Source organism: Rousettus aegyptiacus, unplaced genomic scaffold, assembly GCF_014176215.1.
Source record: "Rousettus aegyptiacus isolate mRouAeg1 unplaced genomic scaffold, mRouAeg1.p scaffold_m13_p_7, whole genome shotgun sequence".
Taxonomy (NCBI): Eukaryota; Metazoa; Chordata; class Mammalia; order Chiroptera; family Pteropodidae; genus Rousettus; species Rousettus aegyptiacus.
The window spans coordinates 100,315,436-100,333,994 of record NW_023416310.1 but is presented as its reverse complement, the minus strand read 5'-3'; the positions used below and the strand labels follow the sequence as shown (position 1 = coordinate 100,333,994).

At 36.0% G+C, this 18,559-nt stretch overlaps 1 protein-coding gene across 4 annotated transcripts; it reads left to right on the top strand.

Moving 5' to 3' along the window:
- The first annotated feature begins 4,940 nt into the window (after positions 1-4,940).
- Positions 4,941-17,546, top strand: LOC107506822 (F-box/LRR-repeat protein 21). Of its 4 annotated transcripts, none has more exons than XM_016137703.2 (8): positions 4,941-5,087; positions 5,455-5,508; positions 7,446-7,604; positions 8,975-9,070; positions 11,317-11,683; positions 12,150-12,272; positions 15,936-16,107; positions 16,431-17,546. In XM_016137703.2, the coding sequence occupies exons 4-8, from the start codon at positions 8,988-8,990 to the stop codon at positions 17,072-17,074; spliced, it is 1,389 nt and encodes a 462-aa protein (XP_015993189.1). In that variant the 5' UTR covers positions 4,941-5,087; positions 5,455-5,508; positions 7,446-7,604; positions 8,975-8,987; the 3' UTR covers positions 17,075-17,546. The 4 variants fall into 4 exon arrangements, with proteins under 4 accessions (XP_015993189.1, XP_036080877.1, XP_015993191.1 ...); XM_036224984.1 differs by having other exon boundaries at positions 8,971-9,070; XM_016137705.2 differs by lacking the exon at positions 8,975-9,070.
- The last annotated feature ends 1,013 nt before the right edge of the window (positions 17,547-18,559 follow it).

The following is an 18,559-nucleotide window of genomic DNA, read 5'->3' as shown; positions in this document are numbered from 1 at the left end:
TCCTTCTAAGGACTGGCTTTTACTCTGAGTGCAAGGACACCTTTGGAGGGTTTCAAGCAAAGGAATGACATAAACTGTACTTCTAACAGAACTATTTTGGCTACTGCATTAAGGACATATTGTAGCCATGGCAATAGGTGGTTAATGGACATCATAGTGATCACATCATAAGGTTTATAAATGTCGAGTCAATGTGTTATATACCTGGAACAAATACAATATTGTATGCCAACTATAATTTAAAAAATTAAAGCAAATATTGTAGGAACAAGAGTAGAGGCAGGGAGGCCACTTAGGAGGCCACTGTACACTCCAGGTAAGAGATAATGGTGGCTTGAACCAGGATGGTAGTAGTCACAGTACCAAGAAGTATTCAAATTCTGCACATATTTTGAAAGTAGAGCTGATAGGATTTGTTGACTGAGTATGCAGACTGTGATACAATATGGATGAGTCAAAGATGATTCCAACATTTTGGATCTGAACAACTGAAAATGTGGTATTGCTATCTACTGAGAGGTAAACAGCAAGAGAATCAGGTTTTAAGGGAAAAGATCTGGAAGGTACTTTGGCTATAAGTTTGAGATGACTGTTGGAAGTCCAAGGGAAGTCAAATAGAAAAATGGATATAAAAGTCTGGAGTTCAAGGGAGAGGTAAAGGTTGGAAATAAAGATTTGGGAGTCAATAACATACAGATTGAGCTTAAAGCCATTAGAAAGAATAACATCACCAAGAGAATCAGCATAGAGAGAAAGGAGAAGTGCTCCTAGAACTGAGCCCTGGACATTCTAATGTTGAGAGACTGAGTAGATGAGGGGGACCCAGCCACGGAGAGGAGTATCCAGAATAATTGTAGAAAAACTAGAGATTGCATTCATCATCTCTCACCATTAAGTAGGATATAATTAGTGCGTTCATAAAATCATTTTACATTATTGTCCTATGTCTAGAAAAATGTCTGTGAACTGGGCTGGGAGTCAGACAAACTAAAGCTAAAAAAACAGAATAACATGAGGTCATGCAGTCAGAGAAATCTAACTGGGGATGCCTTCTGTTCTTTTTTCCTACTTTACAAGAGGCTGCACACCAAAGTTTAAAATTTGAAGCATTTGATTTTAAAACTATTTGAGGATATTTTTCTGCATAATTTAGTATAGTCATTATAATTCTCAACATATTTCTACGAAATAATGGCAAAAATAAATCTAAATTAAATTAAGGCTATTTGAAAAATAGGTCTTACATAACTTTCAGAACATAGGGGAATCTTGAGTTTGTGAAAAGAAGTTTTTTGCTCAACTCCATTACCTTTTATGATTGGACAATGTTCAAATTCTATACTAAGAACAATTAGGAAAAGTGCTAGGGATGCTAGGGATGAATGTGGTATAAGATAAGCTGTGATTTATTAATTAATGTTTTTAGCATCATTTTCTATGTAGTTAATTCAAGGAAAGGCAGCTAAATTATACTCAGGAGGTTACGAAGCAGTTGCCCATGACCAACATCACTTGTTAAAGGCAACCTGCATATGTCATCCGACAAGTTTATTATTAGTGAATTTTTCTGGATTGAAAGTTAAAACTCTGTTCCACAGGGAAATATACCAATATAATAAGAGTTTGACTGGATTCTCTTCTGAAGCACCCGTATAATTATCTTGCTAAGAGTAACGACTCATTTTCAGGATATGACTCAACAGCACTTTCCTCTTAATGAAACACATTTCATTCAGTAGTGGATGGTGTCGTGATTTCCTTTCAAAGATCTGAAAAGTTCCCTAAAGGTAAGAAGGTGTCATCGATGTTGATAAAGGAAAGTGAGTAACAAAATTTTCTCTGAAGAGAAAACTTTTTTTTTTCCTTAAACATAAGGGGGAAATGCTGAGCACGGATTTGGGGATCTAAAACATACTCTTTTACTATGTTTAAACCCAAACTGAATTCCTATGCTGCAAATCATCATTGTGGGAAAGAAATAGCTCCAACTCTCATACGTGAGATCTGCTCCCTCCTTCTGTAGGAAAACCATTCCCGTGAAACCCAGAGCTTTGTGCATTCTCAAAAGACTGAACTTTTCTTCAAAGTCCATGTTAGAGTCCACACCAATCCCGGTGCTGGGTATGCACATGGTCAGGAAAGTGGTTTCACTTATATTTTTATTTGTGTATGTTCTGCATACCTCACCCCATTTTTTGGTAAGGCTCAATTAAGAATACTCATGGGAAAGATCCAAAGATATAATTCTCTCTGGAGTAAATGTTGAGCTTTATAATTTTATTCAATGCAGGGAGTCCATACAGAGGAATATAAAAACCAGACATGCTGTGTTCTATGTTAATTTCTGCTGTCGTCATAACTTTAATTAACACCACCATCTAGGAGCCTCATGGCAAGTGTATGTATGTTCAGCAGCAGTGTGAACAGTAGTGAATGTTATTGTTTTGAGCATCTAGCTGTGTTGCACAGATGACTGTGTGGCTCACAGTTTTCCCTTTTGCATTGTTCTCTGTCCTGTATTGGTTACCATTATTCTTGATTGGTAAGCCGTGCTAATATCTGTGAGCCTGCTTTTCCAGTGTCTCCTTAATAACTTGTGACAAAAAGGTGGCTTATTTCTGTTTGAATACTTGACTGGTGTGTTTGCTGACAGTCTATGCTATTCTGTGGTATTTTAAGTATTACTTCCATTAAGTATTCTAGCATTTTTCCTTTTTCCTCTGATAATTGTTCTACTTTATCATCTCAATGTAATTCACTGGTAATACAGTATATCCCTTATGTTGATGAATAATAATCATTAAAAAAAATCTATCTTGGATTTCTAAAACCAGTAAGTTAAGTTAAACTACTGTGTACTTAATTTTCAATCTTAAAATATGTCTTTTTCAAAGATTTGGAATTAACATCGGAAAACTTGCCATAAACAAGGAAATTTAAAATTTAGCACCTTGAAAGAGTTTACTATTCTTTATAAGAAAAATATTTTAGTGTTAAATTTTTCCTTTTTGTTCCAAAAAATAAGAATTTTTCATTTTGGCTAATGACTACTTTTAGAAATGCCCTTAAAATGGCCGATGACCAGGACAGCTTTAAAACATGACCTACTAAGCTGCTTTTATTAAATGATACAGAATGACTGACCCTGTTTCTCTCAATGATCCCAGATTTGTGCTGACAATCAAAGTAGTAAAACAGCGTTTTGCCTTTCATAAATAAAATGGCTGCAGAAAATTATCTCTAGATTAACAAAGTATTTCTATGAAATGTTTAGTTAAAATGGCAATAAATTCATTTGTTTCTTTTTAAAATAAAGTATATTTGCAGAATTACTTCATTTGAGTTAAAGCTTTTAAACCAGGGAATTTAGAAAGTTGGAAAACATAACTCGATGTTACATTTTATTTTAATGACTGCACTGTAAAGGCTTGACTAGAAAAGTATTAGTGGAAGGCAATAGATTAAAAATCATTTTTCTTCTCTCTTTTAAGAAATGATAGGTTCAGATCTATGAGGCTATGCTAGACGAGACTGACTACCTTACACCAGAAAGAACATGGTGTAAATGAAATCTTGAGCTCTACGCAATCCCCTTGACTTTATTCACTCTTCAAAACAGGGCAACGGCTTTGAATCAATGTTGTCAGTGATGACTAACCATGACCCATTTAGAAATGCTTATGTTATAATCCTCCTGTTTACTGGGGCTTCATACTGTGTTTGAATATGGTGCAAACAGCAGTAAGTTCTTCCACATTTAGAGATACATTAGTTGGCATTTGTGATTTAAAAATGAATAGGTTTAATTTTTCACTAAAGTTAAATAGTTCTTTTACTAATTTCTTTTGGGGAAAGCTTAATCTAAAGGAATACAGAGTGAAGGCTGAATCTCAAAAAGCTTGATGTTCTTTTTTTTTTTTCTTTTGAGCAGGCAAAAGGAAAAAATCTTTAACCTATTTAGGAAATAGATCATATACCTTTTTAAATATTAAAAACCAAACTTTTAAAAGGAAAACAGGATAGATCTTCAGAGCACAATTAAACTCATTTTAGGGTTCCCATGGAACAAAAACTATAACAAAGCAGTACTTAAGGGGAAACATGCAAGCTAATTAGAAATGACGTGGGGAAAGCAGATGGGAGAGGAGTAAAAGGAGGAGTTTCAAAAACGCATAAGGAAACTTATGGGACATATGAATATATTCATTATTCTGATTGCAGCGATGGTTTCAAGGGTGTCAAAACATTAAATTGCACCCTTTACGTATGCGCACTTTGGGAATTATACCTAAGTAAGCCTGAAAAAAAAAAAAAACAGTATGAGGGGGTATCTACATATGTCAATTTGGAGCCATGTACATAATGTAATAAGCAAAAGGGGAAGTTGGCGAACATAATGTATAATTTGATCTCAGATTGAAAGAAAAAAAAAACTAGTAAAAAAAAAAGTCATACATCGTTACCGCGCACTATACTTTTTTGTGTATGTATCGTAGGTCTCGTAGTTTACACAATGAACAGTGGTTAACAAAGGAAATGAGCTGTGGCCCAGGACAGAGAGGGTCTACACACACATTACTGTTATCACTTCTGATATTTTAAAAGTTTCAAGTATTTGTATTTAATAAAGTGGTGTACTTTCGGGAGAGGTTAAGTTCCAGAAACCGGACTGTTAATTCACGGCCATTTGGAGAATTTGGCTGGCTGTTTCACGCAGCAGTTTGTCACGGTGCATTAGAGGAAGACTGCGGGCAGAAAACCGTCCACTCACCACCTCCGGGGCGGCCCCCGGGACTCCTGAGCAGGTGTGAGTCGGCGCGCACAGGCCTCCCGCGAAAAGTGTAGCTACGCGCATGCGTGCGTCCTGGGGGCGGGGCTGATGAGGGCGGGTCTGGGGGCGGGGCCGGGGCGGGCCCGGGGCGGGGCCGGAGGGACTCGGGGGACGGTCGCGGACTCTGGGGTCTTTGCGATAGGCGCTGCACGACCTGCTGCAGGGCAGCTGCCCGCTTCACGGACCTGGCGGGCGGGTTCCCGCCGCTGCGAACGCTGGGGCACGAGCGAAAGTACAGACTGTTTTATGTTTAAAGGTAGCATTTCCTTCTGGGAGTCGCGGTGGTCTTCAAAGAGTGCGCTTCAGCTGCGCTCGAAGGAACGCGGTCCTGTCTTGGGCGGGTGATGATTTGGGGACGGGAGGTGCTTGCGGTAAGGCGAATTCTCTAGGACCGAGGAGGCGTGACCTGGCATCCTTAGCCGCGGTGTCGCCCGAGGCTGAGGTGTGGGGGACCCCTGAAGAGCGACCCCACCCCCAACTCGAGGCCAGGGCCGCCTTGCAACGCCACTCTTCCTCCCTCACACACACACCTTCGGCATTTGATTTGCTACAAGGTCGGGTGGTTCGTGAGATTTTACAGCAGCAATTAGTTTCTTGTTTCTTACGTGGCGGTTTTTCTGCAGGGCGAGCACAGGACCGGGGTCTGTGGATTCGGTCATCTTGCTCATCTTTGGAAGGTAAGCTCTGAAAGGATTGTCTGCTTCCGACCTTCTCTCTCAGAAGTGCGTTGGGGTAATGTTTGGAGTATGTGTAGTTGCTGGACGTGTTAAGTGATTACAGAGACTTGTGGTCGCCTTAGTTCGGCCCCCTTGAAGTGCTCTAGTTTACAGAGAATAGTGTAAGAAAGTCTAAGAAATGTGTAAGAGAAAAATAAACGCTGGCTTTGCTTGTTGGAACAATTTGCACTTTTTAAGGTGTGTTGGGTTTTTTTTTTTTTTTTGTCATGTGTGCCCAGAACCTTCCCCGCCCCCAAATATTAGGTGGAATAAATTATTATTTTCTTTCAGAAAAAATGTTGCAAAATGATTTCTTGAACCCTTCGTATTATTAGATCCCTTAGTCTACTCTTCACTAAGATGGGACTGTCCTCATTTCGTCAGGCTTCTCTGCAGAGGACCTGGCTTGGTGTCCTCACTCCTTTTTCTCTTCCAGAGTCCTGGAGGAAAGATGGGGAGGTGGAGGAGAGGGAAAGACAGCCATTCAGGGATTTCAAAACGTTTCCCAATTCTAATTCTATGGGACTCTCCCTTGCATCTCAAAAGGTGTTTTGAATCTACATGTATTTTGAAAACTTCAGTTTTTCATATGAGTCATTTAAAAGCAGACATACCTATTCTAAGATTAAAAGATTATTTTAAAAAGTATATCTTAATATCACAGAGAGTTGAGAGAGTATAAAAGATTACTGAATCACTGATTAAAATGTGAGAAAACCAAAAAGCTGGCAATCACTGCTTTGGGAAAGACTTAATATTTGACATAAATGACATAAGTATTTTATCTCTTGTTGAAACCTTGATGACATCATTTGACTTTCACATTTTTAAAAAAAATTGTAGATTTAGATTTAGAAGGAAACTTAGAGGTCATGTGGGCTGCAAAGAACATAAATATTTTTGACAGCGTTTCTAAAAAAAAGTGTTTTGTCCTCTGCTTGTATTAGTTATATTTAGTAGGAGGAGGTATATTAGAAAGCTGTGTGTTTAAAAGCTATGTTTTGGAACAGATCTTCAGCCTTCCTATCCAGGCCATGCCTCCCTTGTCATTTCACCAATGACTGGGATTTCAGACCTCATAACAGTGATCCCCAACTTTTTTGGCACCAGGGACTGGTGCTTCTGTGAGAATCTAATGCCTAATGATCTGAGGTGAAGCTGAGGCAGTGATGCTAGCGCTGGGGAGCGGCTGTAAATACAGATGAAGCTTCTCTCCCTCTCTTGCTGCTCACCTGTAACAGGCTACTTACTATACCAGTGGTCTGGGGGTTGAGGACCCCTGCCATAGCAGAAACCATCGACCTGTGGTGGCAGTAATCAGATTCTCAGTGTGCCGGTTCAGAAAGTAGCTTAAATAAAGGACATTTACAATTACTTCCTGTTCATATTCATCTTACTGCTTCCAACAAATTTGTCTAGCCTTTCGGGTAGTTTTGAATCTTTATTCTGTTATCTGTAGTATTTACACAATATTTTAGTGTGGCGACAATGGAAAACTTGAAAATTTTAAAAAGTACTTTTAAAAATACTTTCTGTGTATTTATTTAACCAATCCGTTATCTGTATTATTTACACAATATTTTAGTGTTGTGACAATTGAAAATTTGAAATTGTAAAAAGTACTTTCTGTATATGCATTTAACCAATCTGGAAGAACCTCGTGATGGTGCAAAAGATAGTTACTTCCATTGCTGCCATCAGGTTGGCTTTGGATGTTTTTAGTCTTTCATCTAATCTGTCTTTGATTACCTTTCCCTCAAGAATACCATGGCGGATTTCTTACTTTTAAAGGCTCAAAAAAGGAAATTCGGTTAGGGTGGTTAGTGAAGCCACTAAGTGAACTTCGAGTCGTCATTACAGTCTTTCGCAAATTTTAATAAACTTGTTTTGTACCCTAGAATTGTGCTAAAGATCACTGTCAAGCTTGCTCATCTCTCCCTCTTTGGAAATATGGCTTATTACTTGATGGAATCCTGTATTCTGGTTTTGTCTTCTACCAGCCCTTACAATTACAGATAGTGACTCTGAAATAGCAATCAAGTTCTTTCAGCAACCAGGTTAGTAATTCATTTGATCCTGAAGACTCTAGTGAACTGATCTGAGATAGGTACTTGCATACAATCTTCTTGTGGGTCTTAGGTAGTGAATCCCTATCTATATACCCTTACCAGATTACTTCATTGTTTTTTTAGCATAAAGAATGGCCTGTAAACATAAAATTAGCCAGCTTGATAACTCAGTAGAAAAGTTTCTGCAGTAAATAAAATTGTGTGCCATCTGATTAGGGGAATACAAGTCACTCAACTTGTCTTTCTCTTATTTGTTGTATTCCTCTAAAAGTATGCTGATAGCTCCTTTCTTCTGCCTACTTCTGGGGAAGAATGTAAAGGAGAGCCAACGTGGCTATCGTTTGGAAAATAGATGGCAGTACAGGAAATCAGTTTGTGGATACTGGTCTCTAATACCTTCTCCATGTCTATCCTCCAAAGCTCTATTTTAGGAGTAGGATTCGGAGAGAGGTTGAGAGCTGACAGTTGGCAGACAGTAGAAATTTAAGAGAAGTTTCTACTTGATTAATTGCTTGCCTCCTTCACCTCCTCTGTGTAGTTTAGTTTGGCTTACAAAGGTAGTAGAATGCATTTATTTATTTTTTACTTTATGACTTTATTTATGATTCCAAGGCAGTGAGTTTTATCCTGGTGTAGATCCGTTATTATTTTCTTTCACGTCCATAAACTGCTCCAAACTCTCACAAGTCGCTGTGCCTAAAATTGGCCAAACTTCAAAGAGAATATCAATGAATCAATTGAGTATGAATGAACCAGTTGTATCTATCAGTATAAGTGAAAAATTGAAAAGCCACAGAAACATATGTTCTGTTAACAGCAAACTAGTCAAACAAACTGTATTCATATGGTAACGATAAATAATAAAAGTTACGTTTGCTTATTTAATTTTTCCAACTGTAGTAGTGTGTGCTGCCAAAAACTGAAACTGAATGAGTTACATAGCCTGTAAACAAATAAATGCAATCATGGACTACCTTAAATTTTTTGTATATCTTTTCATACGTGTTCGCTAAAGTGTGAATTTTCAGAGCCCTTTGACTGATCTACTGTCATTTATTTTAGTAGAGCTTCAAGTATAATTCCTGGCAAGTGTTGCAATATTTCTACTAACCAGGCTAGTTTTTTTTTTTTTTTTTGGACAGATTTCCCTCTGAGTGGAGAAAAATAGTTTTTGGGCATTAATAATTTCCTAACAAAAACTTTCAACATATGCCAATATATATATAAATATTATAAGCATATTTACAAATACAATATATTTATATACAAATATAAATAAATATCCTAAGCATAAAAATTATTGGATTTCTACTTATACATTCTGATGAATGTGTTTTTGTGGTATTTTGCCAAGCTAGGAAGTGAAATCAAATGGATGTTGGTGAGTACCCCATGGCAGCAGTTACTTCATTTCGTTCATTCAGAGTGAACTGTAACTTGGAAGCCTTCGTTAGGTAAGAAAGTTGGTAGTTTGAAAAAGAAATGATCAGTTTTTAAGAGTGATCATATATGTTTAGGCTGTAATTTTTATATCATTATTTTCAAGCTAAGAAAGATCAGTTAGTCTTGCATTCTTAAATATAGTTTACCGATATGCTCACTGCTGTACAATTATTTTTACATAAATTTATGATTTGTAGATGAGTTTTATGCTCTGAAAACTAGTATACATATGGAAAAATTTAAATGTTAATTTTAATAGAATTATTGAGACATGATATCCTTCAGTTACTTGTGATTCTATTGGTGAATTAGAGATTTAATGATTTTACTAAATAAATGATTTTAACAATCCACATTATACAGTCAGATTTAATATACAGCACAATTGGTTTGTAGACTTATAAGGCAGTTTTCTAACTTAGCATTTGGATAAAGTCTGTTTTATTTTTGGTTTCACTGCTTTTCTTGAGAGATTATATTTGGGATAAGTTTTTTTTGTAATACCTTAGCGAAATTTTAACTATCCATTCTATAAGCTACCAGATAAGACAATTACAAGCAAAATGTCAATAAATGTGCTTTACATCAGAGTTTAGAATCCAGTGTCCATTCCTTTACCTTCCCCGAGCCATTATATTTCATTTTAGGGAATTCACATTGGAGAATCGATTAGCCCTTTCAAAATAGCATGTGCTTTGAATTATTCATGTCAGCAGCTTCATATATTCTACCTTGTATGGCTGGACTGGTTTTCAGCCATGCACGTAATTTTAGTCAGATTAAAAATGTATGTAGTAGCACTTTTGCCCGATTCTTGAGATAGAGCTTCGTAGCTATTTTTGCTTTCCGTTTCAGTTTTCCAAACCCTAAAGATGACCTTTCATTTTGTTCAGTGACTAGGTCAGTCTTACTTCTGGGATCCAACTCTGTGTTGTGGTTAAGAAATGTTTTACATCAGAAAGAGTGACTCACAAGACAGAGATATTTACATATTAAATAAATATTTCATTAGATTTAAAGGTGTGTTTCAATTATGACACTGAATCTTCCACATATACACTCCTCGTAAGGGTGAAAAGATTAAACAGTCAATTAAAGTTAAATAAAGTTCAGAACTATTCTTACCATTATTTTTTACCTCTCAAATAATTATATACTCATAATATTTTGGTTTCTTATGCAATACACACACACACACATATTTGTGTGTGTGTATATGTACATATACGTGTGTATATATGTATATGTATGTGTATATATATGTATGTATACACACACACACACATATACACACACACAAGATAATCCTATATACTTGGGTATATCTGGACCTGAAATTTTTTGGAACTTAGTTGTAGCTCAGGCTGACTAATACCTGGAGACTCATTATTTCTTTTTGTTGGGGAAGAATGCTCTTTCCTTTGCTATTGTACATTGGCTAGTGAGGGTCAAGTTTGCTGTTTAAATAGACTTTGTCCCTGCCATATCCAGTTTTTCTAGAGCTCCTGTGTCTTGGGTATCATCTGAAAATTGTAGCAGATCATTCGACTTTTTGTTAGAATTGTGACTCAACTTAATGAAGTTTGTTCAGAAAAATGCACTGGACAATTTAAAGTAAAACAACTGTAACATTTATTGAGCAGTTATTATATGCTGGTACTTAAGGTACTTTAACCGCCACACAACCTTACAAGAAGGTACTGCTGTTCTCCCTGCTTTTCAGATGAGGAAACCGAGACTTAAATTAATTTTCTCAGACAAGACCACATGGTTAGTAAATGGCAGAGCTGGGACTTATTCAGAATCCCCAGGAGTTCTGAGCATAATTGAAATGTGATGCTTCCTTCTGTGTAGAAGATAGTAAGAATACAGTTAATTGGCCAGGAGTAAAGCTGGGACATCCACAGTTTTCTTGGACACTTCCTCTTTGAAGCCTCCTCAACCACCCTCCCCCACATACAAACTCAATTAAATACCATTGCCTTATTTTTCCATTGCAGTTTGTCCCAATTTCAGTAATGGCATTTATCACTGTCTTTTACCATTTGACCACAGCTTTGTGGACAGATTTCCTCTTACTTATTTCTGTATACCCAGCACATAAGAGTACCTATCAATGCATAAAAGTGGTAGGTTACTTTTTAAATTGTCTTAAACTGTTTTTCATTTCCTGATGTTGTTATTTATGTAATTAGAGCACAAATATATGATGGAAATGTGGAAAAAATTGTCACTTAACATTTTTTAATGTTTGCAGAATGAAGAGGAATAATTTATCTGTTGTGAATAAAATTGGCCAGTCTTCACCAGCAGTGAAACAGCCAAAACTTGGGTTCTACTCTTCTCTCAATCAGACTCATATGTACCCTGTTCTTCTAGACTGGGGGAGTTTGCCTCACCATGTAGTATTACGCGTTTTTCAGTATCTTCCTTTAATAGATCGGGCCCGAGCATCTTCTGTATGTAGGAGATGGAATGAAGTTTTTCATATTCCTGACCTTTGGAGAAAGTTTGAATTTGAGCTGAACCAGCCAGCTACTTCATATTTTAAGTCCACTCATCCTGATCTCATTCAGCAGATCATTAAAAAGCATGCTGCCCATCTCCAGTATGTCAGCTTCAAGGTAAGGAAAATAAGCATTAAATAGAAACCATGACTTATATTTTAACAATATTGTTGTATATCTAGATCCCCATATTGACTCAGTCAATTAATTTCGCAGAATTTTTATCCTAGGCTATTTCTTGTTTTTCTGTAGTTATTTGCATAGATTGAGATGTAGAACTTGAGCTATATTGAATAACTTAAACTTTAATTTCCTTCACCTAGGTGCTATTTTTAAAATTCAGGTAATTGTAGAAGATTTGAAAGTGTAAAGTGCTTAGAAATTTAATTCGTCATCATCTCTATTTTTCATTTTTTTTTTATTTGAGACATTTTGTATAAAGAAAAAATGCTAATTTATTTTATTTATAACCTGAAGGGGTAAATACAGTTTTGCAATTGAAGCCTAATTAAATAATTATATCATCAGTAAATTTCTTCTAAGTTAACCTTCATGAAATTAAGATTTAGAATTGTCTTTCTAGGTTGATAGTAGTACCGAATCAGCAGAAGCTGCCTGTGATATACTTTCTCAGCTGGTAAATTGTTCTATCCAGACCTTGGGCTTAATTTCAACAGCCAAGCCAAGTTTTATGAATATGTCACAGGTAAAGATGCTGTACATTTTTTTTGTGAGGTATACTAAAAATTCTTAAGTATTGTCAAGCCAACAGAAAAGACCTCCTAAAAACAGAGCATATTCTACTTGTATTCAAATAATTATTTAAAGCAGTTGTCTGTTGACTAGTACTTATTTTTTGCAGAAATAGCTTATGCATGTTTTCTTTCTTTAGATATATTTTGTAATTTTAGTAATTATTTCCCAATTAAGTGTCATTAATATAAAATTTAAATGTTATACAATTTTCAAGTGCCAGTTTACTTACTTTGAGTGTAGGGTATGTAGGGTCACTGATAGATGTCTTTCCTGTAATTCTGTAGTCTCTCCAATTGGAGATGAAATAACATAATATTTAACTAAATGAACTCTATTAATTAGGATGATGCTTGACTCTGTGTAGTAGAAATTCCAAAACAATGGTGGCTTAAGAAAACATGGCCAAAGTTTATTTCTCTTACATTAAAAAAATCCCTAGATGAGACAGTCTATAGCTGGTATGAAGATGTTTGGAACTCAGGTTTTCTCCAGGCATTTCAGTCTCTCCAAGGTGTTTTCTTCATTTTCTGTGTCCAAATGGTGTTCTGAGCTCCAGCCATCATGTACTTATTCTAGGCAGCTGGATGGAAGAAATGGGGGAGGAAGGGTGTGCCCTTTCCTTTTCAAGGAGACTAACCATAAGTACCACATGATGCTTCCATTTTTTTCATTGGCCAGCACTTAACCCTATGGCCACACCAGATTTCTGGGAAACTAGGAGAGTCTTTTAGCCAGGTAGCAATGCACCCAGCTAAATATTGGGACTAGGTTACCAAAGAAGAAAAGATGAATGGTTTTAGGTAGCAACCAGCAGTCTCTGCCACAGAAACTAACTGTCCTCTTTTCAGTCAGGCTTCAGCTTGAATGCCATCTCCTCAGAGAGGCCTTCCTTGACCACTTTTGCTAAAATCGTACCCACTCCTCCAGATACTCTCTCCTATATTATAATATTTTAGTTTCTTTATATCGTTCATCAGTACTCAAAATTACTGTATTTATTTAACACGTTTATTCTCTTCTCCCCAGACCAAAACATAAACTCCTTGAAGACAGGGATTCTATTTAGTTTTTTTTTACCATTATAAAACCAGAATTAGAATTCTGATAAATTGTAATAAACTCTAAATTATGGTTATCAGTAAAACTGGCTAATGGAAACTTTCCTATAGGAGAGGATAGAGGAATAGTAGCATCTTTTTCTCATAGACTGGGTTATGGCTCTTTTAGCAAGCATTTCTGCTAGCCTTTTTATCTTTTTAAGAGATATGTTAAAAAGAAATGGATTATTTGGGGATTAGAGTAATATAAGTAATATCAGAAAACTTACTACTTCTGAATAGTTATATCTTTGTGAACTATGGGATCAGATTAGCCTGAAATGCTTAGATTCTAAGCTGCCGTTGATGTTGCACATCGGCATCCAGGGCCAGCTTCTGGGCTAGCTGATGCAGTCACCAGCGTGAGAGCAGCGATTGCCTGCAGGCTTCCTTTCAAGCTCTGTCTCCACAGTAAAATGATCTCTGTGGCTCCTGGCAAAGTTGTGGATCTCTCTGAACCTCAGGCTTTTCATTTGTAAACTGAGGAAACATCAGATAAAAGTACAGTATTTTACAAGGCATCAAAAGTGCTAGATGGATATATTGTTACTGTAAGAAAATAGGTACAGGTTTCCCTGCTATCTTGAAAGTAGAGAGATGCTTTGAAACTCTTTGTAAGCTGAGATGGTGTAAAGGGAAGAAGCAGTTATCTTAGTACACATCTTGCTAAAGGGTGCACAAAATGAATCAAGATGAAGCACAGATACTTACAGACAGAGTTCAAAGCTACGTCAGCTTGGCACTGGAGATGCTCAGTGTAGTTCCCTCAGAGGAGAATCTTGATGAGGCCACTCTGCTGCTCGGTTTGTGCACTGCCTCTGTAATGGCTCACTGCAAAACAAACCATGAATGTTAGTTTTCCTTTTTTGCCTTTTTCGCAAAAGTGAAAATCCTCTTCAGATTTTTTTTTGGTTAGCAAAAACAGGTACTAACAGGTAGATCTTTTGTAAAAGTGAAGTGGTGTGAAACGAACTTTCAAAAAGCAAGAAATCCTTATACTCTAATGCTTAACCATATTTTCAGGCCTAAAAGTCCATTGAGAGTTGATTAAAAAGAAAACAAACCTTATATTTTTTAAGAAAAAAGTGATGTATTTATATTACTCTAATAAGTTTTGGCACCGTAAAATTTAGTAAAAAGTCTAGCTATCCACCATTTAAAAATTTGTGTAAATAAGTTAACACTTAGTATAAAACAATAAGTTTTCTTGTAAATGAATTAAGATTTGTAATCAATTTGATCATTCTGATAGAGACAGTAGAACCTTTAGTAGAATTCAAATTGATTTTGAAAATGGAAAAATAATCGTGCATGGATTTGGTTTCCAGACTTTCTATTGTCCAAAAATACTGGATCTGAAAACCTGTGAAATTCCACCTATTTTGAGTTCAAACTATAACTAAGCTTTAGTTTGTCAATCTTCAAAACAGAAAGTTTTCAAGACATATCTTTAATTTGTTAACAAAAAACATGCCACTAAAGAATATGACATCATTTATTCATCAACATATTTATTGACTTACTATGCGCCAGATACTATTTTAGGTGCTGGGAAAACAGGAATGAATAATCAAGCGAAAAATTCTGTTTCTTCTAGGACAGCAGTTGGAAAGGTGCAGAGAGCGTTTTAGGCTTTGCATCTCAGACAGTTTCGCTGCAGCTCTGCTGCCGCCATGCTATTCACCTCCAGCACGACAGTGTGAAAGCAGACATAGACAGCTGCTAATCGAAGCAGCACGGCTGTGTTACATGCAGTCGCTTTAATTATGGACACTGAAAGAATTTCATGTAATTTTCACATGTCACAAAATATTCTTTAAAACATTCTTTTCAATTATTTAAAAATTTAAAAACCAGGATGGCTCCATAGTGTAGTGGTTAGCACATCTGCTTTGCATGCAGAAGGTCCTAGGTTTGCGCCCCAGGTAGAACCATGGACCAGGCCCCAGGTGCTGGGTGCGCCAGGCCCCAGGGTTGCCAGGCCTCACGTACACCCCGAGCATGTGGGAGGGGACGCCTTGACTTCAGGGATCCAGTTCTTAAGGGGAAACAGCAACATCCATGGGTCAGGGGTGGAAGTGGTGGTGGACGGGAATTAAAGAGGGGAAAAAAAATTTTTAAAACCATTCATAACTCATGAGCCATACAGTAAAAGACCATGGACTAGATTTGGCTGGCAGACTATAATATAGCTTGCCAACCCCTGTTCTAGGAGATAAATATAATTATATCTTTTAAATACTGAAAACTAAAGCCTTAAGATTCAAAATAATTGGAAGACATGTTTATGAAATCTTTGTAACTTTCTTACTATTCCATGTATGAGTTATGAAAGTATAAAAAATCTATTATAAAAATGTCCTCTAGCTAATGGTACTATGGGGAACAGTAACATGTTGATTGCTTTTCCTATGTTATTGTAAGCATATGTTGATATAGTTTTAATAAATTGCTTCATTGAAGCTGTAGATCTTTAAATAATGTTTCTATAATTTTTTTTCTTATTGCCGTGCAAGTCTCATTTTGTGTCAGCACTTACAGTTGTTTTTGTCAACTCAAAATCGTTGTCATCGATTAAAATTGAAGACACACCAGTGGATGATCCTTCACTGAAGATTCTTGTAGCCAATAATAGTGATACTTTAAGACTCCTAAAAATGAGTAGCTGTCCTCATGTTTCATCTGATGGTAGGTTATATATTTTTTAAGCTTGCATGATATTTATTGCACTCATACTAACGATGCAATTTCTTATTGAAAACTGCATGCTTAAGAAACATAATTCATTAATCTTTTTTCAAAAGAAGTCTCAATCTGCAAGCTAGATACAGTTTAAATTGGTTCTCCTAAAACTACTTTAGTTATATATACATATGCATATCTTGGTATCCATCTCTTCAGAACATTAGATGTCTGTTTTAGCAAAAAATAACTAATATCAAATTTAAATGTATAAAATGTTTTATTAGTATGATTCTTTGTTTTTAAGAATTTTCCTCAATTTCTCACAGGAATCCTTTGTGTAGCTGATCATTGTCAAGGCCTTAGAGAATTGGCATTGAATTATTACATGCTAAGTGATGAACTTCTCCTGGCACTTTCAAGTGAGACTCATGTTAACCTTGAACATCTCCGAATTGATGTTGTGAGTGAAAATCCTGGACAAATTGAATTTCATTCTATTAAGAAACAAAGTTGGGATGCACTTACTAAACACTCCCCTGGGGTTAATGTTGTTATGTACTTCTTTTTATATGAAGAGGAATTTGAGACATTCTTCAAAGAAGAAACCCCTGTTACTCACCTTTATTTTGGTCGTTCAGTAAGCAAAACAGTTCTAGGACGGATAGGTCTTAACTGTTCACGACTAATTGAGTTAGTGGTATGTGCCAATGGTCTTCAGACTCTTGATGATGAACTTATTTGTATTGCTAAACACTGTAAAAACTTAACAGCCTTGGGCCTCAGTGAATGTGAGGTTAGCTGTAGTGCATTCATTGAGTTCGTAAGACTATGTGGAAGAAGGCTAACCCAGCTCTCTATAATGGAGGAAGTTTTGATCCCTGACGATGATTATAGCCTGGATGAAATTCACATTGAAGTCTCCAAACACCTGGGAAGAATATGGTTCCCTGATGTCATGCCTATCTGGTAATCGCCTACCAAAGTTAGCCTTTTTTTTAAATCAATAAGATTAGCTTCTTTCAGTCTATGCAAATGTAAATATTAAGATGCATTGCTGAAATATTTTAGGTAAAATATTTTCTCCTTTGCAAACTGTCCTAATAGGTTACAGCAGAAACATAGGAAAAAAATACAAGAAATTCAAAAAGCCAGACATTTTTATGAATAGGAAAAGGGACTATGTCACAGTTTGATAGTTGATATGCTAAAACTACAGGTGGTTTCTAGATAAGTTTCTTAGGCTTTCCTGAAGGCATATTTTATCTTGCTAAATAAATTTATAATATTAAGCTTTGGATCTCTTAAATTATGCCATTTATAACTTTATACTGTTTTAATTGTTTTTGTTTCATCTTAGTATTAATATATTTTACAAAATACTTAGTATTAAAAACTAAGAATAAAGTCAAGATATAGATACGTAGGCTAACTTAATCGTACTTTATTTTAAGCACTACATAAAATCATATTATGATTTAATAAACAACTTTTATTTCTACTATACTTGGAATTCTGCTTTAATATATTGGGAGAAAATTGACATTAAATTAAAATTAAATAATGCCAATTAATTTTATGAAGATACTGTGATTGTTAATTGATTAAATACACTACTGAGTAAAGTAAATTTTGCAGAGTGTGTTTGAGAGGGAATCAGTGTTTACTGACCTACTACTATGTATCTGAAACCTGCCGAATCCTTTGCAGAAGTGATGTTATAACTTAATCAGAACAACTAAAATTCCTTAATGGCTCTTTATTGACTTTAGGGTGAAAATATATCTTTAAAATGACCCACAAAATCCTACAAGATCTGGCTCATCCCTACTTTGCCCTCATTTCCTTCCCACCGAGCTGCCCTTTGCTCTTCTGCTCCCATCTCTTTCAGGTCCTTAGTTAAGACTGCCGAGCACCATAGTCAGAAGGCATGTGTCCGTATTATCTTTCCACTTTGATTACTGTCTTTGCTCCCTCAGATCTTTCCTTTAGATGTTTTTAACTCAGCACTCTCTGACTTCTCCGTGTGGCGTTTATCACTACGGTAATTTGCCATTTACTTGTATGATTGATTATCTGCTTATTCCGTTGGACTGTAAGCTCCATCAGTGGAAGAGCATCATTAAGTTTTATTCGCTGTTGTATTCTCAGCATCTAGTATAATATTTAGCACCCTAGTAGGCACTAGATACATTTTACTTAAGTAATTTCTTTTTCAAACTTGTTACCCTAAATTTTTTCTGCAGTATCTTAAATTTCTTTCCAAAAAATCAATTAAACTTAAATTGGAAATATGTTTATTATTTTCTAGTTTTGAATAGTTTTAGATTAGGAATAAATTTTTAAATATTCTCACCTATTGGGAAATTAGAATACATTGTGATTTGTAAGTAGTGACTTTAAAAAATAGCACATTTTATATCCCTTTATTTAGAGACTGTATTTGTGCCTACATTCT